The following is a 25966-nucleotide window of genomic DNA, read 5'->3' as shown; positions in this document are numbered from 1 at the left end:
GCGAAATCAATTATTACGCTTTCCACCCACCGGTTTTTATTTCCCGACCGCATGCAAAAACGCTCCTTCCATTAACGCAACGAATTTCCCGGACTATCAGTCCGGCAGTCGAATCCATCCGTCCGTCTGATGGTCGGGAGCTGGCATTATTATGTCGTTAATTCATTTTGCCTCATATGGCAGTTTAATGAAGTTTCCAGTTTTCTCCTCTCGCACACTGTACTGTTGTCCCACATGACGTATGAGTGATTACGTATTTTATTATATTTCGCTTTTTTTTTGTTTTTTGTTTTTCCCCACTGCTTTTTGTTTTCAACGTAGCAATTTTAAACGCGCGCTTTAAGGGCTGCGATCTGCAAAAGTCCTCCGGTTAAGTAATCCATTTCGGATTCGAGTGGCTGGGGAATACTCAATCGAACCCAATCCGTTCTCGAGCACGCAAGTCAAGTCCTGACATGCTTTGCCCGGAGCACCGTGATGATGCCAGGTGATTAGGCTAAGGGTCTCTCGAGGAGTGTGCCACATTCGCAGATCCACCTGCACATGCCGCACTACCAATTTGGATTAGTTGCACTGAGGGAAAAGAGTGCATTCAAAACGCAAAGGGAAGAATGCTCCCATCACTATAATCACTATTAAAGTTATAGTTGATTATATTAAATATTTATTCAGAATAGCAATGTCATTAATACATAGGTTATCCTCCTCCTAACAAAACGATGCAATTTTTGCCCCGAGTGTAACGATTTCCACTTGCACACTCGCATCTCAATTACAATTAGCACATGGCGCCCACAGTTTGTCCTCCGCCGGCACAAATCCCCACTAACAAGTGCAGCCTGGCTGGGGGCCACCTCATCAGCAGCCCACTCATTATGTTGTGCAATCGATGCTGTACAGTGAACACCCTTCACCCCGCACCCTTCACCCTGGTTACCCCCTTTCTAGCTGACTAGCTGACTATCTGTCTGCCTGTCCGACTGTCTCTGTCTCTGTCTCTGTGTCTGCCTCTGTCTCTGTCTCTGACTGCGTGCAATGTCAAAAAGGCTTTTTAATGGAGATTATATTGTTTTAAGTGGCTGACTGAGGGAGAAGAGCAGCGGGTGGCAAGTGGGATATCAGTTGAACGAATCCCCTTCTGCGTCAGAGACAAGCTGCAATTACAAACGTTAATGCGCCTTGGCCGGGCCCCAAAGAAGGGTGGCATGTGACTGCCGGGTTTCAGGATTGGCACGGGAGACGTGAGGGTGCCACAGAAGCTGAAGCCGAAGCCGAAAGCAGAAAACAGAGAGCAGCTTGACTTTGCAACCGCCATACCCATTTTGGGTATTGCCTTGAAAACAATGGGGGCAGCAACAGCAGCAGAAGCAACAGCAGCAGGAGAGACATCCTCCTTTGGCTGCTAAATTATTATGTACACCTTTCGCATGTTGGCAACATGTGATTGCATCACACAGGGCTGGTGGCAGAGGTGGAAAAGTGAAAGGCCTCGCCAACCACCACCACCACCCATCGAATGCAGCGCCGCCCAGCCACCGAAACCACTCTGCATACAATGCATACAGCACCGCACATTGTTCGTCCTGCCAGCCAGCTGCTTTATCCTTCAGCCCCCTGCTCCTGCTGCTGCTCCTTCTCCACCTCCTGCTCCTGCTCCTTCTCCACCTCCGCTCTGCGGCCGCCTTTTGTGCAAATGAATTCGTTTATTTTGTAAAATGTCAATTGCTATGCTGGCTTACAGAGCGCAGGAGCAGCTGCAGCAGCAGGAGAGGGCATCCTGCTTGGATCACATGCAGCACACGGATGACACTTGCTGCGGTGTCGGGAGGTGTTGGTGTTGGCGGTCGTGTGTGCACTTTACGCTTAATGAAAGTCTCAATGATATGTACCACACGGCGTATGCGTGACGCAAACCAAATCGTATTGCCGCACAGGTTGATGTAACAGTGGCCAAACTACAAGAACTCGCCTTAATTAACACTTAAGCTTTAAGTTCATTTTATTAAAACTTGATTATATTTAAATCTTTATATAGCTGTAAGCTACGTTAATGATGATTGATATGAGCACGGGAATCGTAGTTAAACTAAATAAAAACTAACTTTTATCTGTCTACAGCAGTTGCAAGAATTTAATTGCCAGCGCGCAGCGAAAAGTTCTTGCATTAAACGGGGAAATCCCGAGTGAAATGCTTAGAAGTTTAATGACAGCCAGCAAAAGTTTGTAATTCTTGCATTTAAATTGCAACTAATTTGGCGCCTCTCCACTTCGCCGAAATTGCAGACGCGGCAACAGACTAAATTTCAAATACAGACGGCGGAAAAACACAAACAATTTGCATCGAGGAAAGTGTTTTTTCTGCGTGGTGCGGGGGTGGAGTTTTCCACGACGACGGCACTCGGTGGCGTATGTTTTCCGTCTGTTTATTTTATTTCCTGGGCATGCGTTTGGCTGGCATGGTTTTGGGTTTCGGTTAGGTGCGTGTGTAGTTGCACAATTTAAAAGGGAATTATTCATGCAATTTGTGCGGGTGGCGGGTGGTGGGTGGTGTGTGTTGGATGCTGGACGGCATTTGGCAGTGTATATGGGGCCACCTTCGTCCTCCCCATCACTCCACTAATTCAGGGCCTGCCCGACGACCGTCTGTCTCGGCTCAAATCAGCTTAGAGTGGGAGCAGCCCTCCATTTGGGAGACACTTTGCCAAATGAAACTGCAGTACACTCAGCCAAAAACGGGGCTAGCACCATGCAGTTGCAATTTCCAATGGGTAAAGATATTATATACTTCATGAAAATCAAGTAACTAAGTTAACTAAGAGGGTTGTCATTGATTTTTGTACTATTTAAAAACGCAGTCGTATTTCGATCCTTTCTTTCGCGCAGTGCACGTGGATACATGACTGCTCTGGATGTGGGCGGTGGGTGGCATTAAAAGACGCCAAGTTTATTGCAGGCGACATTCTGTGGTTTATGCACACGTTCCGCAAACAGAAATAGAGGGGCCGAGTGGCGCGAGAGAGACGGCACTAGACGCCAGAGACGACACTTTGCCGCTCGTCCTTAGCTTAATGTAATGATTTTATGAATTATAAATGCACACACGTGCACATTATGCACACGTCCCGCGTCCCACTCACTCCTATTTCCGACTCTCTCTTCACTTCCTGCAGCACGATGAGGGGAAAAAAGTGAAAACGCATAAAAACTGCGAGTCATTTAAATGTCGGGAGGAAGGTCGTCAGTGGGCGGTAGGTGGAAAGCGGTGGGCGGTGGGTGGTTGGTTGGAAAACTATTCTCGGCGCGGGCAACTTTGTAAGCGCTGTTAAGTAGGCTATGAAAAAACGGTTTAAGGGGCATTATATGAAATGTAATTAGTGCTAAAGCGCTGCTCCAAAGTAACGGAAACGGAGCCGCGCTTTAATTGCTCAAGAATTGCACAGCGTTTTAAATGTCACATTATCCTTGAAGCCTAAACGAATTACTTAGGGAAATAACACAGAGGTAGGCAGGCTCAACGGAAAGTAGTTTTCAATAACAGAGTTAAGCCACTTAAGCTACTTAAGCAATCTTAAAATCCATTTATTTACTTTTAAGTTAAAGTAAGTCAGACATTTTATCCGAGTTACTTTAACTATCGATTTCTGTGTTACACCTGCTGACACTGCTGCATTTTAGTTTTGCGCAACAAACACCAACATTGTGTATTATTTACCAGCCCCATTCCGCAACTTTCAACAAATTGCTTAATAACTCGGTCAACAAATTGCGCACACTGTGTTGACATTTACAACATTTGCCTCTCCTCGCCTCGCCTTTCCCTTTTCCCCCCGTTTTCCTTCTGCCCCGGAAAACCGGAATGAGTTGCCCAGAACCACCCACTTCTTATGCACCTGCAGCCAGCTGGGAATTTCGCCACCCTTTCGCCGTTGCACTTGCACTAGTGGCCAAATAACTTAATGTGTCCTGGCCACGTTTATGGCGTATTTGCCGCCCCCTCAATATAAATTCGAGCAATTAATCTGCAGTTGCCTCTAACGAACGCCAAAGTGCAGCAGAATGTGGCAGAATTGAGATTGCGATTGGGTAAGGAATTTATTAGTGCCGAGGGCTTGCCGCCTGAACTTTCGCTTTTCGCCGAGTCGCACATTTCCGGATCATTGGGCGACTCTGCCTGCGAATCCCTCAACGTCTCGCTAGCCATTCCCTCTGCACTTTCTCCACTTTCGCCGCTTAGATGGCAAATCAAATGCCAGTGACAGATTACGACATCAATCAAGTTGGCACCGTCTTTCGCCCAGCAACATCAGCTCGCTGGATACAACCGCCCACTTGTATCCTTTTACATATCCTCGCAGATTGCAGGCAGCCTCATGTGCGCGCACCATTAATGCTGTACATTACGGCTTACAGAGATGGATGTCCGCGGGGGTGGGATGGGAAGTGGGGAAGCGGGGAAACGAGGATGCGGGGCAGTCTGAAAGGGATGTCTATCGTTGGCATTGCAAATGCCAAATGGCTAAGTGACTAAAACTAAGCCAGCAGCTGCGCCTCGAAGCGGGCAATTAAGTTTTACAGGCGCATCAAAGCTGCCTCCACGCTTCTCTCGATTAATTACTGAGCAGCATTGGTGACCGGCAAGGATAATGGCTCAGTTGCGTCGGAGTTTTATAACTGGGCCAACATCCAGTTTATATCCCGCTGAAGGCGGCTGTAAACTGGATGGAAAGTGCGGCCAGCTTTACAGGGTTTCGATTTTCCATTTTCCGATTGATGGTCGCCGCAGCGGTTGAGTGAGGCAAGGTGCTGTTAAGCTGGCAACTAACTAAGATGCAACTAACTCGATTAAGTTCACATAGATGGATGTACTTTACTTTAATATTTCTGCTTAAAGTCCTGCCATAAAATCCATTCATTTGAAGTGTGCAAATCGGTTCTTTTCATTTCCCAAGAGTTTACCCCTGACTAATGCATATATTCTTTGCCGTTTTTGCAGGTCTCGCCTTGAACACGAGCTCGTTGACGGGTCGCCGCGACTCCTTCGACCGCAGCACCTCCGCCTTCAGTCCCTCGACCATGGACTACACCAGCAGCGGTGTGGCAGCGGCCGCCAATGCGGTGAACAGCACAGTGGCCCAGGCAGCAGCAGCTGCCGCAGCAGCCGCCGCAGCGCGTGGCAAGTGGCCGGGAGCGATGTCGGGAGCGGCCAGCGGAGCCTACGGCGCCCTGGGAGCGGGCAATGCCTCGGCCAGTCCGCTGGGCGCGCCACTCACACCGCCGCCATCGGCGCAATCCTGCCTGTTGGGCAGTCGGGCACCTGGAGCCGAGTCGCGTCAGCGGCAGCAGCAGCAACAGCAGCTGGCCGCCGTTGGTCTGCCGGCGACTGCGGCAGCTGCCCAGGCAGCGGTGGCTGCGGCCGCCAACAATATGTTTGGATCCAACAGCTCGATCTTCTCGAATCCCCTGGCCATTCCGGGTACCGCAGCCGTGGCAGCAGCGGCGGCAGCAGCAGCGGCCGCCAACTCGCGACAGGTGGCAGCAACGGCAGCGGCAGCAGCGGCTGTGGCAGCAGCAGCCGGCGGAGTGGGTGGTGCCCCGCAGCCAGGAAGATCTCGCCTTCTCGAGGATTTCCGCAACCAGCGGTATCCGAATCTTCAGCTACGCGATCTCGTCAACCACATTGTGGAGTTCTCGCAGGATCAGCACGGCTCGCGGTTTATCCAACAGAAGTTGGAGCGGGCCACCGCTGCCGAGAAGCAAATGGTGTTCAGCGAGATCCTGGCCGCAGCCTATAGCCTGATGACCGATGTCTTTGGCAACTATGTCATTCAGAAGTTCTTTGAGTTCGGCACCCCCGAGCAGAAGAACACGCTGGGCATGCAGGTCAAGGGTCATGTGCTGCAGCTGGCGCTGCAAATGTACGGCTGCCGAGTGATTCAGAAGGCACTGGAGAGCATCTCGCCGGAACAGCAGCAGGAAATCGTGCACGAACTGGACGGACACGTGCTGAAGTGCGTCAAGGATCAGAATGGCAATCATGTGGTGCAGAAGTGCATTGAGTGCGTGGACCCCGTGGCGCTGCAGTTCATCATCAATGCGTTCAAGGGTCAGGTCTACTCGCTGAGCACCCATCCGTATGGATGCCGGGTGATCCAGCGGATTCTCGAGCACTGCACCGCCGAACAGACCACGCCCATTTTGGACGAACTGCATGAGCACACCGAACAGTTGATTCAGGACCAATATGGCAACTATGTCATTCAGCATGTGCTAGGTAAGTTCTCGCCTGATAATTTAATATACATATATACTTATACTTATCGTGATCCTTGCTTTTTAGAACACGGCAAGCAGGAGGATAAGTCCATTCTCATCAACAGCGTGCGCGGCAAGGTACTGGTGCTGTCGCAACACAAGTTCGCCTCAAATGTTGTGGAGAAGTGCGTCACCCATGCCACACGCGGCGAACGCACTGGTCTCATAGACGAGGTCTGCACCTTCAACGACAAGTGAGTGCCTGGCAATTGAATCCCTCTTAGCTTTAGCTTAACCAAATCTCATTTTCGCCACACAGCGCGTTGCACGTGATGATGAAGGATCAGTATGCCAACTATGTGGTCCAAAAAATGATCGATGTGTCGGAGCCGACGCAGCTCAAGAAGCTGATGACCAAGATCCGGCCCCACATGGCCGCCTTGCGCAAGTACACCTACGGCAAGCACATCAATGCCAAGTTGGAGAAGTACTACATGAAGATAACCAATCCCATTACGGTGGGCACAGGCGCTGGCGGAGTGCCGGCCTCCTCGTCGGCGGCAGCAGTCAGCAGTGGTGCCACCTCGGCATCGGTAACCGCCTGCACCAGTGGCAGCAGCACCACCACAACCAGCACCACCAACAGCCTGGCCTCACCCACCATTTGCTCGGTGCAGGAGAACGGCAGCGCCATGATTGTGGAGCCCTCCTCCCCGGACGCCTCCGAGTCCTCGTCGTCGGTGGTGTCGGGCGCTGTCAACAGCGGCTTGGGTCCCATTGGACCCCCGACCAACGGCAACGTTGTGCTGTAAAGGAAATAACAATGGAAATAAGCCAGGCAGTCAAAGGAAACTTCCTTCTCGAATCGCAGTATAGTTTTTAGGAGCTGTAGAGCTAAACATAAACAAAACGTACATATAAATGTAATCTTATTTATTGGAAACGCAGCGATAAACGGAGCTGCTCTCGAAGATTTGCAATGAGTAAAACACACATGCGCCAAGCTAGAGAAACAAATAAGAAGCACTACTGGCAAGCTAAAAAGCAAAAGAGCTTAACAGCTACAACTAAATGAAATTTGTATTTTTACGAACAAAAAGTAATAACGTTCTCACGAAACAAGATTTCAAAATATTTGTAAAATGCGCTCGCATATTTAATTTGTAAAAAAACAAAGCATGAACCGCAAAGATGAAAGAAAACAAAAATGCGTAATAAATCGCGATCAAGAAAACATAAATGAATGTAATGTAAAATGTCAATGAAACAGATGTGTCTGCGTACATTTTCGTTGTAACTTTGTATAAATTAATTATTATATAGCAAGTCTATCTGTAAATGATTAATGTTTCGACTGTAAATTAATAAGAAGACAACTGAAGAGCCGGCGAGCTGAAAAAAAAGGAAAGTAAAGTAAAAGAGCGGGCTGCATGAATTAGCCTAGGATTTATAAGTGCAGACAGAGGAACCATTTCTAATATACATACATATATACGAGGGATAACAGCAGAAGCCGCACTTAGTGTAGAATGTAGAGTAATAATGTTTTTGGAGCCAGCAGCTACCAAGACACAATGAAAACAGAGACACACGAGACACGCCCACGCCCCCTCACGCACACTCGGTTGCATACGCCCATACACAATGAACGACTCTTCAGCCCATTCACGTTGCTTTTGCACTATGTAAAAATTTTGTATAAAAAAAAACCCCAAACAACAAACCATGTAAACCATGTAATTTTCAAATGTTTCACTGTAAAATGTATACATACTATATTTTGTAAATTTTTTTTAAGTCGCAAGTAACTCATACATATTCTATTCTAAACTGCACGCATGTATTTATAATTTTATACACATTAGCTGGTGACCACGGAACGAGGATCTGCAACGATCTCGCTGCGCTGGTTGCCAGCTAAAAGAACCTGTTAGCCAAGTAAGCCCAAAATGATAATAATTGGATTTTAAAACAATAACCATCAAAATAAACCAATTTTTTTCCAAAATTTCCCGATACACTTTTATGTTTGCTAGCCCACCTTAATGTATGATATATGTATATGTATAAATATGATTTAAATCGACACGATATGCTTTCTCAACTGCACACTGAACGAAATCAGGTGGAGAGTTAACTTTGTTATGTTAGACAGAAAGCGCTTGTTGCTCCCTGCGAAGCTTGAAATGCATTCGCTGTGCGGCATACTAAATAATTAACCCTTCCTTCACGTAAGTGTATAAAATTGTTTTAAAACGTCATCGAAACACTTGTAAATTGCAAACAAAAATTGTATATGTATACATACGAACGAATATTGTAAAAAGTAACAATACCAAGAATTTTGTACATTTTTGATATAAATTTAGATTACTTCGCGACGCCTTATTCCAAATACTAAAATATTGAAAATACTGAAAACGAGAGATGGTAAGAAAATCGAATTTAGACTTTTTTGTCGGTTTCGTCGAAACACACAAAAATCCAATGTAAAACAATTTTTGGAGATCAATGTAAAGTGTATTATGCATATTTTTGTACACACAAATTCGTTGTCGTGTCGTTGTTGTTGTCGTCGTCACCGTCGTCGTTGTCGTATTTTGTATATAACAAGCAAAGGATACCAGTCATTGAACATTTGTAATTTTCTGTACATTTCCCCCCCAGCACACATACATACATCCCATTAACCATTCACCATTAATCCCATTACCCCCAATCCCATTGAACCTAAACCCCATTGCAACACCCGTATTATCCTGTCTCTGAAGAAGTGAGCGCATTTCAAGCGACAGCGCAAGCAGGGCTCGGTATTATTTGTTTGGTACTTTTAGTTATTAACTTGTCAACTGCCTGTCTCTAGAGCGCAATGCACTGATAATTTTAATTTAAATAATCCATAGATGAACATTGTATTTAGGATTCTCGAATTCGATACGGAGTGAACAATGCAAGTAGAGATGCTTTCTGTAGGCTAAAACACATTGCTACACGCCGTGTACATTTGACGTGTAAAATACACAGGACACCCACACTCACACGAACACGAACACCTACACATCCACACACTCACACAGACACAAAGGACACAGCGAGCTGCTTAGCTGTAGTAGTTAGTGTAAGCCAGCGAATCCCTATAAATATTTAAACATATATACACGCATATAGAATTATGTACTACACTTAGTTTTGAACTTGACGTGAGGCAAACGTTTTTAAAAAAGCAAAAAAAGGATGTATATGTAAAATACATGTGTAGAGTAGCGGAAGTGCCGTGGCACAGTGAAATTTACACGTATATGCTGGCGTATTCTACACACGCCCAGTTTTTACAGTAACAATTTTTTGCACGCATGTAAGACACTTGGGTATACAAGTCGAAAACTAAAAACCTAAAGCAAATTCCACTTAAAAAGGATCAATATTAAACAAACCACAACTGTAAACAATAAAACTTAAAACTGTACGAAAACTCCCTGTAAACATGTAAACGTATAAAGAAGCGAAATGAGCAAGCATTTCTTTGTATGCCAAAGGCAAAAGCAGGTGGGGCATTTTGAATTTGCAAAATCTGAAAACCCCTCTGCGATTGCTTTGGAATTTTCGCAAAGTGAAGTGTAAAAACAAAATAAAGCCCATTACGATAAAGCCCTATAGATAACCAAGATTTCAAGTAAATATAAAGCATACAGCAGAAGCAAAAATTTGTAAAATTTTTTCGACAGCAGAACCTTGTAAACTAAGCTAAGGACATAAATAAACCATTTGTAATTTGTTGTAAAAAGAAAAGAAAGAATGACGGAAGGAAGAAAGGAGGGAATGCGGAAATTAAAAGGCATGGCATGTGCTCGAGCTGGCGTCAAGTAAAACTATAAATTATATATAAATATAAATATATATTAAAGCATATACATACATATAAATATAAATATACAGTAATTAATTAATTACGAGAATATTTTGTAGTTACACACTCGAACACACGGAGAAATTCACAAGAAATTCTACAAACACAGAGCGAAACCTTTAGTTTTGTAAACCGCGAGCGATTGGCACAAGTTATATAACTACAATTTGGACAGCATTGCATTCGAGCATTTGATTTAACTATGCATTAGATTTTTATGTTTATTATTATTATACAAAATACGATTAATGCTAATTTCTTTGTGAAAAAAATAAAACAAGTTTATTATGTAGCAAAAAGAAAACGTTTCATTTCTCAATTCGACCCGATTTAATTGTCTCTTCCTCACACCAAAATGCACACCCACACCCACACATAGTTTCAACTAATTGGCTTCAATGGAAGGCTGCGATGACTACAAATCTGAAATCAAAATTGATATTAATACGGCATGCAAATAAACGAGCATAGCATTACATTGAAAATAAATATAGATAAATAATATACACCTACCATAACCTATAGCCCTTCCAAAACCGCAGAAAATGGCACAACAACCAAATGAGAGCGCAAGTTCGAGGCATTTTATACGGCGCATTTTTTATATATGAGCAGGCTAGCTGTCTATATGATATTACCCAAAAAAAATGGTCGACTTTTATAATGAGCCAGTAAGTAAACAAGACATATTTTTTTATAAGCCTTGGCAAGCTAAACTTTTACCAGGCCGTACATTTTAACAAAATTATACATACTTAAAAGCAAGAATACCAAAACCTTATGCCCAAACTCCTAAATAAAGTCGAATACAACAGCAAAATCCATACCATACCATTTTCAACTAGTAGAATTTTTCCAAATTGTAGAAATGTAAACCTTCATATAAATATATAGATTTGTAATTGAGCTCTCTAGTTGGGGTAAAAACACTTCTATACGATACAAAATAAACTCCTAAGTTGGTCGTTCCTTGAAGCACGACATAAGGAATGAACTGGATACAGTAGTCAAACTCATGTAGAAACACAGCAGTAAGCAAAAACCAAACTAAGCGTATAAAATATAGATAAACTGTATATAGGGAATACCAGGCAGGCAACCACTTCAACTGAAATCTAATCTGCAGGCTTGGGTAAGTGGAGGGTCCTTTTATAAAGATGACTTCTCCCAAAAGTTGATTTCAAAATGTGGTATCAAACTACAGATTTGATCTTCTAAATCTTACTTTGGTTTCCTTACATTTCGATCGTCCACTTCACTTGGCGCAGTTTAAGAGCCCGCTATTGACCAAAGCTTGTACTCCATTGTATTTTGAATGCCTAAACCCCAACTAAGCCACACAGAAAGGCAGAAATGAGAACATAAAATAATAAAATGAAAACTTGAATTCAATTATGAATGATATTAAATGGGAAAAACATAAAAACTTATTAGCCACATATGTACGTACGAAGGATGAACATAACTAATGAACAAACTTGTAACTAAATACTTCTACATATTAAATAAAAAGAATGATATTAAAAGGTAATATACACTTCTTCGCTGACAAATAGGGATCATGATCAGGTTGGTGGCAACAAGAAATTACAAGGATTTTAACAATGTGGTACAAATGTATGTTTTGTCAGGAAAAATCTATTTATTTGCATTAGGACGGTGGCATTAAATTCAGTTTTTTATTTGGGCAATATGGCTACGTAGCTTGCCACCCTATCCGCCATCTCTTTTCGCTCCTGTTCGCTGGCGAATGAATGATGCACTGCCTCCAAGGTCAAATCGATGCATTGTTCACGGGTTAGTCCAAAGGTTTCCACAGCTATCAGAAACTCCTTTGTCAAGGTGGTGTCAAATACGCCGCTGTCGTCCGTGCAGATAACCTTGTGTGCATCCGCCTCCATGATTCTTTTCAAGTGGTGCTCCTCCAAACTGGCCACTGTTCCCGATTTAACGTTGCTGGTGAGGCAGCATTCAATGGCTATATTTCGCTGTTTAAGCTGCTCAATGTCCTCGGATGTAAGAAAAGTTCCATGTCCACAGCGGGACATTCCGAACAGCAGCATTTCCTTCACCTCTGATGGATTCTCGATCTCGGCACAGTGTATAACCAGCTTCAGACCCCTATCTCGAGCCTGGGCGAGAATAGGAGCAAAGTCGGAGAACCGTCCCTTGCCTGGATTACCGCTTAGATCGACGCCTAAGATAAGATTTGGATGAGCCTGGGCCAGCTCCACAGCCAGGGAAACTGTTTCCTCGGCCACGGTAACTGGTTCCGCCCGATTGATGGAGGGCAGTAGTTTGACTGTTATTTCTGGATACGTTTCCTTGGCTCGCCTGATTGCATCGATCACGATCTGCAGGTAATCCCTGCGTGAATAGTTTTCGTTCGCCTTTGGAGTGGTCCTCAGCTCCACATACTGGACGTTATCCTGGGCGAAGTCCCGAATCGCCAGCTCCGTGGCAAATTGCAGACCCTCCGCCGTCGAGGTCAACTCGTGCACAAAAGCAAACTTCTCGAAGCATGCATCCATGTCCTTTTCAAATCTACTGAAGCGCGCGCACAAGTTTAGGAAATCTTCAGAGGAGGTTCCATACAATCGCTCGCCAAGATCACACAGGCTTTGCATGCCCAAGGAACCGTTGAGGTGGGCATGAAGCTCTACTTTGGGCAGACCTTTTAGAAATTGCTGCATTTTTAGTTTAACAATAATAATAACACATTTTAAGAAACAGTGATGCAAAGTGTGTAATCGATTTTTAAATATACATTGATGTACTTGAGTTAAATTAAGCTACATGGGTTTTGTAAGAAAGACTTAGCATTACCAAACCATTCCTTTAGTAACGTATATAACGTTTCAAATGCCTAACATTTTTGTTTTTACTTATTTGATTTATGAAAACTAGTGGGACTAATCGGTAAAAACGCTAAACTTGCAACACTGTAAAAGTGTTATCGATTACAGTTGGGACCAAAATCGAAAACATTGTATTCTCCGCTACGCTGGCAACCCTAGCAAGGAAAACCAAGAAGAAGCACAGTTTGTAAATATAGATTTTCTCCGCGAGTTTTCTTTTAGAAAACTTCTTCGCCATGTCGAATGCCCACTTGGAAGCACCGCCCTCGGTGCGTCTGACCAACGATGACTTCCGCAAGCTGCTAGCCACGCCCCGGGCTCCGCCTCCTGGCTCAGGGACGAGCAGCACCTCCGCTGGAGGATCCCTGGCCACGGCTACCTTTGCCACGCCCTCCACCGCCCCCGGTGCGACAGGATTGAGTGGTGAGAAGAAGAAGGGTCAGAGCAGCAGCGAGCGAAATGATCTGCGGCGCAAGAAAAAGAACTTCTATGCGGCGCTTAAGAAGCAGGAGGATGTGAAGCTGCAGGAGCTGTCGGAGAAGTACAGGGACCGAGCACGAGAACGACGTGATGGCGCCAATCCGGATTACGTGAACGTGAGCACACCGGGACACGGTAGCAGCACCAATGCGTATCGAGCTGTAGCGCCAGATATGAAATCCGGAATCGATGCCCAGGAACGAAGAAGACGTATCATTCAGGAGTCCAAGTTCTTGGGTGGTGACATCCAGCATACGCATTTGGTGAAGGGTCTTGATTACGCCCTGCTGCAGAAAGTGCGCTCCGAGCTGCACTCCAAGGAAGCGGAGGAGGAGGAGATAGCTGCCGCCGTCGCAAGGGAAAAGCTCGCCGAAGCTGCTGCCGCCGCCGAGCAATTGGAAGCGGAGCGCCGCGAGTCGGAGGATATTAATGCCATCAATGGTGCACTGGCCCGCAATATCTACAATCTGGTACAGGCAAGGCGTTCGAAAGAAGTTCCCCGCAATGAGCTGTTTGCTCCAGGACGAATGGCCTATGTAATCGATCTGGATGACGAGCTAGGAGAATCGGATATTCCGACCACACTGAAGCGCTCTAAGTTCGAGGTGCCGGTGTCACAAGAGGATGTGGCCACGCTGACCACCAATGACATTGTGATCAACAAGCTTTCCCAAATCCTGAGCTATCTACGTGCCGGCGGTCGCAACAAGAAGAACAAAAAGCGCGACAAGGACAAGCCGCTCTTCTACGAAAAGGAGGTGGAAAACATACGCGGATCGTCCAGCAATGGTGGCTCCAGTCGGCACGCCACCTCCTCCTCATCGAACAAGGAAGGGAAATCAGCTCCCTTGGGCGACAATATCTACGACGATATCGGTGACTATCAACCCAGCGCCACGCGAGCGGAGCGAAACCGCCAAGAGCAAGGAAAACCAGCCCCCTCCTACTTTGGAGACGGCCCGCCGGAGGCATCAGAGGAGCCGGTAATCTCCAGTATTCCCCCGCCACCGAAGATATCGAAGGCTATGGCCGCACGGTTCGCCGAACCCGAAGGCTACGCAGAATGCTATCCCGGACTGGAGGAGATGAACGACGCCATCGACGACTCGGACGATGAGGTGGATTACACCAAGATGGATTTGGGCAACAAGAAGGGACCCATTGGACGCTGGGACTTTGACACGCAGGAGGAGTACTCCGACTACATGAGCACGAAGGAGGCGCTGCCCAAGGCCGCCTTCCAGTATGGCGTCAAGATGCAGGACGGCCGCAAGACGCGCAAGAACAAGACGGAGAAGAACGAGAAGGCCGAACTGGATAGGGAGTGGCAGAAGATTCAGGTAAGCATACGCCAAAGAATTCAATGATCAAAATAAAGTATTTGCTCGCCTTTATCATTTAGACAATCATCCAAAAGCGAAAACTGCCCAAGGACGGTGGTGGTGGCGGCGATGAACCCGACTACAAATCCTCCAAGTACTAGAAATTCTTGAAACATTATTCTATATTTGCAATGTAATTTTGTAAAACATTAAATATAAGTATGCTCGTACTTGTATTAATCCTACATGCTCCAAATATATTTTAGCAACGTTATTACTAATTTAACTGCTACCGGAGTGGGGGGCTATGGGGGCGTTGGATCCTTGGGGAGCTTGGCAGGTTGACTTATCGACTATGTGCAATAGCGCTGGTACAGTGCGTCTCGGAACTGTAAGACCGTTGGCGCAACGCGCAAAGCGAGTTTAATTTGCATCGAGTAAGGCCAAATGTGGGGGAAGTTTAAAAGAGGTTCGACATTCAAATAAAATCGGTCTCATCATTGGCTGGCACTGCTCTTACAGTCCCGAAACGCACCGCTTGTGATTCTCAGTTGCTGTGCGAGCTGCATCTACTTAAGCTGGATGGGTGCACCTAGTGCTGCTCTCTAACATGTTACGTTTCCTGCATGCTTAGAAATATGACACTGATTAAATGTAATTACCATCGCGGGAATGCTATTCTTAATCACTACGCTAAGTCCGAGTGTGAGGATGGTGGGGCTACGTGTATAAAATGGGGTTCGCTTGGGGTGGCATCTGTCAACTTCGGAAAAACCGAAGCTCAGCCCTTCACACTGCCTGGAGTGGTTTGAGGAAATGGGGAACACAAAGGTGAAAATGAGTAAACAGAAAATAACATTTCTGATTACCTATCTTGAAAATATTGCAGCAATTTCCCATCTAAACAAGTTATTAGATTTGAGTTAATAAAATACCTAAAAATATTGAAACCGTGAAAATGGATTGTTCTTCGAAATAGGACAGTTTTGAGATTCTCAGAAAGTATCGGAAAAACAGACCTGGACCTGAACCTGAACCTAAACCTGAACCCTATCCTGACTAGCTTAGCATTTAAGAACATAACCACACGCAATGCAAAGGGCCCGACGACTCTCTTTGGCTTGCATTCCGGCGAGGGATTGGGGGTACATGGTGCTGGATCGGGGCTGAGAAAGTGTGCTGTCCTAATGCATATGATTAAGATTGATTGGGCCTTCTCCAGCTGTCAGTGGCTCAGTCGTGGTGCCAGCTTCTGGCTGCTGTCGTCGAGTTCCTCCGCCTTCGCTCCACCAGCTTGATGTCCCTGACGCACAGATCATGCTTGGAGTTGCTTGCGAAGCGAATCACCGACTGGGTGCTCACTTGGGGCACATGGCGCAGGTCCAGCCAGATGAGACCTTCGCACTTGGCCAGGTGCTCCAGAGCGTTCTCAGATACGAGCCGGCAGGCGCTCAGATTAAGCTCCGTGAGACGGGCGATGGCTGTGGTGGAGGTTCCTATTTGTGCCACGCCCGCATCCGTAATACGTTGGCAGGAGGAGAGATCCAGGTGCCGCAGATACGGTAACGACTGGGTGATATAGCGCACAGCCACATCGGAGATATCGGTTCCCGCCAGCTTCATTACTTTGAGATCCCTGAGCCGCGTCTTCGAGTCACTTAAGCCAGGTCGCGAATCCTTCGGTGGCGAAAGGATGTCCCTTATGGCAGCATCATTCAATCCCCTCACAAAGCTGAGATCCAGAGTTTGAAGCGGTGGACAAAGGCAGGTGTGCAGTGCCAACACTGCCTGGATGGGGCAGTTTTGCAGCGAAAGATTCTTGAGCGCCGGGAGGCGTGCCACCAGCCACGCCAACTGCCTCTTGGCGATCTGCGTCCAGTCCAAAATCAGATGCTCCGGCTGCCTGCGCACAATCGCGGTCAAAAGTGATGCTGACATCTTGTGCTCGGAGCAATTCATTTTCTTCCACAAATCGGGATCGACCGCCGCGTTCGACCACACCTTGCACACTGAGCAGCAGGTGACCAGCGTGTCCTGCGGAAGGTACCGAAAAATGATCTTCAACACAGTAGGGTCCAGGGCTAGATTTTGGGATGAACTGTGGTGCTGATTGCCCAAGCCGTTGGAGCCGCTCAATCCTCCGTTATTGGTTCCTCGCTCGCCGTTGCCAGCTCCACAGGAGTTGGCACCGCTTTGATTGCTGCCATTGCTGATTCCATTGGTGGCGGATGCGCTGCCTCCATTTCCACTGGACGAAGAGGAGCCGGTTCCACTTGCTGGCCGCACGACATACTGGGGTTTCTTCAGCACTCGCGTAGACGAGTTCAGCATTTGCTGTGCCAGCTGTGATCTTATCGAGTTCTTCTTGCGGGAACCACCGCCGCCGCCACTGCCACTCCACTGATTGGTGGATATATTTGCAGTTCCCGTTCCTCCAGCGCCCTCCGCCGAAGAGCCGCACGGGGCGTCATTACTTTCGTGCATGCTGCTACTAACGCTCGTTCCATCGTCGCTCTTGCGGCGCTTCCCTACTTTGGACTCGCCACCGATGGCATTGGGTGAGATTCCGGGCGATGGGGTGTCGCAGCTGTTATTTCGCTCCGTCTTAACCTCCAGCTGATGGTGGCGCTTCATCCCGTGTTTCCAATGTGTCATATGGCCGCTGACGGTCCCCGATTCCATCTCCGACTCACTGGTGAAGACAAAGTCATTATACTGGCCCACCGGGGGCGGCAGCAATGCAGTTCCATCCACGTGGCCTTCGGCACTTCCTCCTGGACCATGGGAAACGGAAACGCGACGCACTTCGGACGACTTCTGACGTGCTCGGAAATGGCGAGGCTGTACAAAAAAATTTAGTTAGTAAGTTACAGTGAGGAATCATGTGTAGATTTACGTCGTACCTTGTAGTCGTAGTTTTTGCCGGAGCGACAGCAGCTGGGACACTCCCAGCTGTTTGGCAGATCTTCATTTACGATTCCCTTGGCGTCCGCCGCATCCTCTGTGCCATCTAACTGCGAGAGTGCACAATCCGGGTGAGCGATTTCGTAGCACACGGAACACTCCATTAGAGCGGAGGGCCCATCGGCGGAAGCCAGTTGCTTGGTCTGCGGAGAGACTGGTGTCTGACGCCAGCCATCCAGATGGCAGTAAACACACTGCGCGGTGACCGGCAGCATGGGCGATAGACACTGTCGCATCATGCACGTTTGCTTGGCCCGCCCAGGTCCACCGAACTTGACCATATCCATACAGAAGGGGCAGGTGCCGCAGTCGGACCGCTGGCAGGCGGCACAGTTCTTGCAGCGCGTCCTGCGACGTCTTGGTTGGCCGGTACCGGTCAGATTTGGCGACAGCTTGGCGCCACCCCCCTCTGGCGAATGACAGTTGTCCACGTTAAGGATCCCTCCAACTTGTCCTCCTTCCATGTAGCTGGAGCTAGTGGCAATCACACTAATAGCGCCGCCTGCTCCTGGGCTTGGGCCCATTCCTCCACCGGTAGGACTGTGACTGCTTCCCACCGCCGCAGATCCTCCCACTCCTGCAACTGGTCCGCCTCCCCCAGTGCTGCTGCTTGCAGCGGCTGCCACCAACGCGGTGGCCAAATGCATCTTCTTGGGTGGACGATACTTGAGCGTATCTGTGGGCAGGGCAAAGGTGGCCTCTGTAAAATAAGAATAGGAACAGTGTTACTATTTCCGGGCCAAATAATTGAACATTTAAAACACACCTGGCTGCGATCCGTGCCCACCAACGGCGACGCCACTACCGTTCTCCAATTGCTCCTTCTTCATCACTCCGTTACTGTACTCGACTCCAGCCCCCATTCCGATGGCAGATCCCACTCCAGTGGATTGAGATGTATCCGATTCGGCCTCCCTGGCTCTGCCCGCCTCCAATTGCTGCTGTTCCCGTATGACCTCTGCATTTTTGCGTGCGATCTCCTGCTTTATCTCCTGCTTCACCCGGGTGCGATCATACAGCAGAAAGGGGGGCTGCGATCCTGGTGGGGACTTTAGCACGGACACACCAGTAATGGCGAGATCTTGCTGATCCTTGCAGTGACGCTCGACCAGCGATCGGACGTCTTTGATGAGGGCCACAGGATCCAGAACCAAACTGGGCACATTTTTCTTCTGCGGCGGCAGATCGTACAAATACATAACGATCTCCTTCAGTCCAAAGAGCTCGTGGTGCGTAAGATGGGTGTGCGGACGGGCCGCCATTTCATCCTCGCTCAACGAGGCCTCACCTTCCAGATGTGAGTGGCCCAGAAGCGTGTGCACATAGCGAGCGAGGACGTACCACAGCATTTCCGTGAAGAAGGGGTACCGGAACTTCTGCGGCACTTTCGTGCTATCCTCTACACTGGCGGTTTTTAGTTGCTTCACTATCCCGAAGGAGTGCAGGAAATTTCCGCCAAATACGAGGGATTGGGTGGGCGTGTAGACCGCGTGTATCCAGCCGGTGGGTATGAAGAAGGTGTTCCCCGCCGTTAAGTAAACTCTGGCACATTTCTCCACTGTATCGCCGAAGAAAATGTCTGCCTGTTTGCCAGAGAGAACCCATTTTTCATACAACTGCAGATTGCGGTCGGTGGGTGGAATTAGCCAGAATACTTTGCTCCCTCTTAGGATGTGATACCAAACGGAAGTACCGCCGAAGTCAATGTGGAAATCCGTGTAGCAGTTCTTCACTGACATCAGGCAGTACTTCTGCACCTTCGGGTACATCATGCCGCCCAGCAGGTTGGTGCCCTCCCGCTGGGCGTCCTTTAGCTGCTTGGGCCAGACCACATCCACCCAGTCGATCTGCCGCACAATCTCCGGACTCTGAATGAACCTGTCCAGGCGGGTGTGCGAGAACTCCAGCGAGATCACGTTTAGCAGGCGGTCCTTCTGCGGACTGTCATAGTACTGCTGCCACTCCTTCATGGTCATCTGCAGGTTCTTCTGCGTGTTCACATCCATGACGTCGAGGAGTCGCCTGGATCCCACGCACAGTCGCACATCGTTCACTGTAAACTCCTGCGGATCGGGCATTCGTAAGCCCAAGCCCGCTTTGTCCCGGAACAACAGCGGTATGTTGAAGCCGTGCTGTTGCAGGAAACTACACGGAGCAAGAGAAACCCAATAGAAGTTTTGGATTAACGATCAACATAAATCTGTGTGTAATTAAAAGCTTAATTAAAAGCTATAGAAAATCGGAATGCTAATTAATCTCTGCATGACGATCTCATTCTATAACAAACTAGAGCTACATCCGTCGTTTAATGTAGGTCATAAAACCACGCAAAACATATCCGTTAGGTGGCAAACCGATAATCAAACCGATTAGCAAGCGATAAATATTGCAAAGGTTTGAAATACTTACGCGACGGTGAGATCGCATCCGCGCATCTCGCGCACCATTCCCGCCTGCGCGAACTTTGAAGATTCGAGCTTCTCGGCGACGCTGAATCCGCGCGTCCCCTCGCCATCCTCGTCGCCCAGCGACCATTCCTCCAGGTAGAGCTTGCGCTGCTTCCTCTCGCGCTGCAAAGAGAAAGAAGAGAGTCAAATTCAGTTGAGTGAGTGAAGTACTAAAAATACATCGACTGAACAGAAGGCTCTGCCTCTGCCGCTGCCCTCGCTAGCGACGCTGCTGACGCCATCGATATGATTCACTTGTCACTCTCTTCACCACGGTGATTTGCTCCTCGGCGGCAAACCGCCCACTTCCCCGACGACCCTTGCCATCACTTTCTCTAGTCGTTTGGAGGACTCTCCCGCCTCTGTAATTTCGATTTCATTTGCTCGCCGATAGGGATGTCAATATTTTGAAAACTATCGTTTATAAGAATTCGTGATTCCAAATTAAATATTATTTAATTTTTATTTTGTTATAGCATTAAAAAAGTCAACAAAATATTTAAACGGTTTAATTTTCTTTTAGAAATTAGTTAAGAATTTTACTGTTTGAAAGACAACGGAATTCGTTCAAGAAAATAAATAGATTGAACAGACAAGCTTATTTTGATTGATTTATATATTAATCACCTGGTGGGGCCAAATGGGTTCAACTTTGTGAGCGTGAGATTTCCTATCGGCCGCCACCGACGAACCTAATTAGAGAGGGAGTCTAACGAGAGCGAAACGGAGAGTCAAACAAATTTAGAGAGAGCGACTAAGTGGGAGAGCATCGATGAGGAGAGCGAGCAAACAAAAATCTATTTAAGCAACATGCTATGCCCACATATTTTTCAATTGGCAATTTTCGGCCACGCCGCTAGTACGTTCGATTCCCCAAGAAAAGCCGAAAATAATACGCATATTTGGTGGGGGTACTTGAAAATTCGAAAATATGTTGATGGTCCTAGGATCGATTTGATGTTTTCACAGATTTTTGACAACGGTTGATGAGTTTTGACCGCAAAGATGTCCGTTTTCCATTAGATTCGAATGTCATACTGGCGTTTACCGGCAGTTTGCGTAGCAATTATTGCATGGTAACCCATTAAGTGGTTTCAGTATTTACTCAGCAAATAATGCGGTTTATAATTTGTTGATTATTTTAGTAACATACAAGTAGTAGTAGTGTTTACTTATATAAATGGGACTCTCTAGGTAAACACATACGTATGCTACAAAATGCTTTCAATTATGCCTTTCCGCCCCATATTTATTTCCTTCAATACTAGATTCAGTAGGGTAGGCTTTTCCGTATCACCCAAAGGGGTGGCAGCACTGCTTGACAGAGGGCAACGGGATTCGCGTTGTCCACCACGACCTGCTCCGCTCTTGGCGTCCCGCTCGCTCCTCCTGTTGCTATTGCTGTCTCCCTTCAGTGCGCATGCACTTTGCATGCGAATGCTTTGTTGATTCTTTTCGCTGCTTTAATTTTTGCACTGGTGGTGGTGCATCGCCGGCAGAGAGGCGAAGAATCTGAGAGATTGAGAGATGCGACGGGGATTGAGATGAGAGACTGTTGCTCCAAGGAGCGGAGAAGAAACAACAAATTCGGAATACGAAATACGAAATACGGAATGCATTGCCATGTCTCCTGCTTTGAGTTTATTTTGGCCGCTGCGAGTCTGGCGGCAGGGGCAGGTGGAGACTGGTGGGGTTGGGTTTGGGGCAGGGGGCGGTGGGAGCGGCGTGCTTGCAACGAAAAATCTATAAACATGGATGCGCCTGCCCTCGTTTGTGTTTGTGCTTGTTTGTATCCGCGAGTGTGCATGTGTGTGGCATATCCTTTTTAAGCGGCTTGCCCCACAGAAATGTTGAAACTTGTTTGGCATGTTCTAAACGATTTTTAGTGACTTTTCATTGTGGCCACGCTGTTGCTGCCGCGCGACTGTTGTTGGTTTTTTTCTCGGCTCAAAAGCTTGTTTTGGTGTCTGGCCGATTAACAATCGGCAGGTAAGAGAAGAAACAAAAACAACGATAGCCGCAAAAGCACACTGAAAAAACAGCAGCTCAAAATATTTGTTTGTTTATTCTCACGTGACTTACTTTTAACGTATTATAATTAAATTAAGATCTTCAGTTTTGTAATATAACACGTTCTGGTACTTTCAATGATCTATTTAATTATCTATTATATCACATTTTTTTCTTTCCGTGTAAGAGAGGAAGCAACAACAACGATAGCCGCAACCACATAAAAAGTTGCGTGTAAGACAGAAACCAAAATCCAAATCCAGTCAAGTGGTTTCGGATTCTTGTTGTGGTGGCGTCACCTTCGCCCCGCCACCCCAACCAATCCCCCGCCCATCAGGTGGCCACCTGGGCGCCCTAATGTATTCTATTTAAGGTGCTAATTGCGGACCCTTATCTGCCATGTGCTCCGCGTGCTCCTCCTTCCGCTAGCCCCCTATAATTCTCCGCGTTAGTCACCATAATGAGAGTTCGCCCTCCACTCCCCAGCAATCCATACATTTTTAATCGGCGTTCGCCCCCCTCCATCTGCTTCCCTGCTTTTCACTTCAATACGCATAGATAGCCAAGTCAGTGGGCGATAGGCTGTTCTAGCGACTATTCAGATACCCTGCAGTGCGAATTAATTACGTTTCCGTGGCGGGAGATAATCTCAAGGTTGATATTTGGTTAGATGGCTTCCGAAAGAGATAGGACAAACAAAAGATACCATGCGCTACGTTTAAGTGACATTCACTATTTTGATTTTCAAAGTTCTTGATTCTCTTGAGATGGCCACGTTTTGAAAAGGTTAAGTGTGAGGTAATGACCAAGTATGTAAGTATGCACATGTGACACCTTAGCGTGTTGCATATGGATACCCCTGGAACGTAGGGTATTATTGCGTGCGGTAGGGGGGAGCGGGATTCCGTCGACAAGTGCCGGGCGGGAATACTTCGTCACCGCTCGCAGCGAACGGAAGGCAAGCCGACGAGCGCCAGCAGCTGCTGATCCAATTTTGGTGCTAATCAAATGCGCAGGCCGAGGGAACAGTGAACGTGAACTTTGCAAGTAGTCTGACGATATGAAATCACAGAGGCACCCCCCTGAAGCAACGCCCCGCCACGGATACCCACGCCCACGTATCACTTTTCTGCACTGAAACAAAATTCAATGGGAGCAAAGTAGGGTTCGGGATTAATGTACTACAACGTTGAGCTTACGATGTTAAATTCGGATATATTACATATCATTTTTGTTCTCTGTGTAGAGCATTGTCAACGTCAGCACGACTCCCGCTCTTCCTCTCTCGCTTCCTCTTGCTCTTCGTATGTAAATATGTTGGGCAACAACAACGCAACAATGCCCTGTTATCTACGATATGGAATAGAAACCGAAGCAGAAACACACCACACACAAACCCACCAGCACCCTCGCGCACACATATGCTCGCTCACCAACACACGCACCAGCGGCAAATTGAAAACGAAATGCGAGGCAAACAACAACAATGGCAATAATAGCCAGAAGAAGAGAATAACAAACAGCGAATATGGCAAATAAAGCTCATTGCTTTCGGTCATGCGGCCTCAGTTGAGCTCCAATGCTCAACGGGCGCAAAGGAAAATTAAAGAGGCAGACGAAAAGAAAAATAAAACAAGAACAGAGGGCGGCGAGTGCGAGAGCGGGATTGGGAGGGGGCGGGGCAGTCGGGTGAGAATGCATTTTATTTCCACCGATTAATGATGAGTTTTACGTTCGCTTCCACAACCAATTTGCTATCTCTCGCTCGCACTCTTTGCCTTTGCCTTTGCCGATCATCAAGTTATTAGGGCTCGGCACGGCGTGCTTATCATTCATGCTTACAGGTGAATTTCCGTATGGCGAACCACCCACATGGGCGGATAAGTGGACCAGGCTCATGACTTAGGAAAACGCATGTACATAATTGAGCAGCTATCCGCCTTCTTTGGACTTTTAAAGTAACTTAATTCAGCTCTTCGCTTTGTTAATGAGAGCATAGTTAACTGGATAATTCCAGGTTGTCAGAGCACTGAATTATTAAAACGTGGACTTCCTTAATTCGAACATCTGGCAACAAACAAGAATAAACTTCCACTTATGTTTCGGTTTACACAGCGACTACTGTTAGTTTGTTTTATCGAGTGAAACTTAACAAATGCACCCTAGGGGAGTAACACTGTAGGTTGTCGTGGCTTTATCGGTTATTGATAGTGGGTGAACCGAGGGGGGGCAGGGGTAAAAGTGGGGGTGCGGTACTTACCAGTTGACGCCGCTGCACGCCTTTTGCATTTGGACTGAGATTGCCGTTGCCGTTATTGTTGTTGCCGCTGTTGTTGCCGCCGCTGCTATTGTTGTTGCTATTGCTCTTGGCAGGCGACGACCCCGTTTCAACGGCGGTGGACATCGCTGCCTCTTATTTTATACTTTTTTGTTAACGCTTTATTGTTGCAGCTCGTTTCTGGTTCCACTCGACGGCCTCTATTGGCCAGGCTCAAGCTGGAAAATCACAAAATCGCAGATGAAGATGATGCGTCAGACGTTTACATTTACGTTTAGTGGCGTTTTCAAGCTGAATTGCAATACGTTGCCGCACCAACAAACTAATTACGCTTATTACTTCACACAAATTGAACGGCCAGCGCACGCACACACACCCACACAGAAACGGTCCGACACGCGACGCGGAGCAGCGCACAGGCACAAGCTCACTCACACACGATTGGCCGACTAATGAGAGGGAGCACAAGAGGTTGGAGCCCAAGAGCTCCGAGCACAAGAAACCCACCAGCCAGAAGCAGAAGCTGAAGCAGAGGCCCAGCCGGCAAACTCACCACGCGGCAAGTACAGAGGCTCGCCGGCCCAAGAGGGGGTGGGCCCCACCGCGTGTGACGCTGCCCCGGGGCTACACCACTGCAAGGCAAGGAGAGCGAGGGGAGGGAGAGCCGCGAAGAGAGCGGAAAAACAAACCAGCGTGGTGAGTTCGACTCCGGCGACGCGTACTCGCGATACTCTCATTCGTGCATCGGTCAACGTGATGTTTTGCCATTCAACACACAAAAAACGCTCACTTATCACGCTCCACGTATATTCGCCACTTTCCCATGAACTTGTAATAAGAATTCTAAATTTGCACTTCGCCTCGTATCTAGTTTTTGTCAGATTTCCGCCGCTGCGGATGCGATTTGACTGCCTCAGTGTGGTGGTGGCTCTGCCGTTCGCCTTGCTTTTGTTCTGATTCGGCTACTCGTTCTCCGAATTACAATCTTTTCGCTTGCGCCATGAAGTAAATTATAATTATAATAAATACGTATGGCTGTCAATGTGGGGGCAGTGCAACACTAAACTGTTCACAGCACCAAAAAACGCACGCACACTTTTTCCCAGATGTATGTCAAATAATAATTACCGAATAAACACTTATTTCACTGGATTTCTGAGCAATCCGCACTCGGACGAACTCGATTTTTTCCATACGCGAATCGCTGAAAAATTCTCCGGAATCCGGACAGCGGCGCTCCGATCCGACCTCTTTGCTGGCTTTTTACAGTATGACAGCAGCCAGAGCGTTGGCGAACACCTATGTATCAGTGGGACCGCCCTGTCCAAAAATACCAAATACCGAACTTCATTATTTAAACTATTTTAAAGAGCAATCAACCAGTTCTTTTAACGGAAAAACTCGGCAAAATTAATTAAATAAATGATATAAATGATTTGTATACTTAC

General features: G+C 47.2%; 4 protein-coding genes across 9 annotated transcripts in view; 2 read left to right on the top strand and 2 right to left on the bottom strand.

Moving 5' to 3' along the window:
- The window catches only part of LOC122622238 (maternal protein pumilio), a 171746-nt gene extending 163486 nt beyond the window's left edge, over window positions 1–8260 (top strand). For all 5 annotated transcript variants that reach the window (XM_043800549.1, XM_043800548.1, XM_043800550.1 and 2 more), the window contains 3 exons: window positions 4994–6271; window positions 6338–6506; window positions 6572–8260. In XM_043800549.1, coding sequence (XP_043656484.1) covers window positions 4994–6271; window positions 6338–6506; window positions 6572–7064 — 1940 coding nt within the window. In that variant the 3' untranslated portion in view covers window positions 7065–8260. The remainder of the gene's footprint in view (window positions 1–4993; window positions 6272–6337; window positions 6507–6571) is intronic.
- A 3442-nt stretch (window positions 8261–11702) lies between these two features.
- On the bottom strand, window positions 11703–13086 carry LOC122622240 (adenosine deaminase-like protein). Of its 2 annotated transcripts, XM_043800556.1 has the most exons (2): window positions 12986–13086; window positions 11705–12833 (listed from the first exon to the last, which is right to left on the bottom strand). In XM_043800556.1, the coding sequence occupies exon 2, from the start codon at window positions 12784–12786 to the stop codon at window positions 11839–11841; it is 948 nt and encodes a 315-aa protein (XP_043656491.1). In that variant the 5' UTR covers window positions 12787–12833; window positions 12986–13086; the 3' UTR covers window positions 11705–11838. The 2 variants fall into 2 exon arrangements, with proteins under 2 accessions (XP_043656490.1, XP_043656491.1); XM_043800555.1 differs by lacking the exon at window positions 12986–13086 and having other exon boundaries at window positions 11703–12921.
- A 73-nt stretch (window positions 13087–13159) lies between these two features.
- On the top strand, window positions 13160–15064 carry LOC122619886 (protein Red). The gene is made up of 2 exons (XM_043797089.1): window positions 13160–14837; window positions 14900–15064. The coding sequence occupies exons 1-2, from the start codon at window positions 13254–13256 to the stop codon at window positions 14978–14980; spliced, it is 1665 nt and encodes a 554-aa protein (XP_043653024.1). The 5' UTR covers window positions 13160–13253; the 3' UTR covers window positions 14981–15064.
- A 159-nt stretch (window positions 15065–15223) lies between these two features.
- On the bottom strand, window positions 15224–25779 carry LOC122619884 (jmjC domain-containing histone demethylation protein 1). The gene is made up of 6 exons (XM_043797088.1): window positions 25647–25779; window positions 24501–24736; window positions 20193–20353; window positions 18550–19928; window positions 17723–18483; window positions 15224–17660 (listed from the first exon to the last, which is right to left on the bottom strand). The coding sequence occupies exons 2-6, from the start codon at window positions 24642–24644 to the stop codon at window positions 16053–16055; spliced, it is 4053 nt and encodes a 1350-aa protein (XP_043653023.1). The 5' UTR covers window positions 24645–24736; window positions 25647–25779; the 3' UTR covers window positions 15224–16052.
- Between the last annotated feature and the right edge of the window lie 187 nt (window positions 25780–25966).

This window comes from Drosophila teissieri, chromosome 3R (assembly GCF_016746235.2).
Source record: "Drosophila teissieri strain GT53w chromosome 3R, Prin_Dtei_1.1, whole genome shotgun sequence".
In the NCBI taxonomy this organism is placed as follows: domain Eukaryota; kingdom Metazoa; phylum Arthropoda; class Insecta; order Diptera; family Drosophilidae; genus Drosophila; species Drosophila teissieri.
Note: the sequence above shows the minus strand (reverse complement) of the source record. Positions and strands in the feature narration are given on the sequence as shown.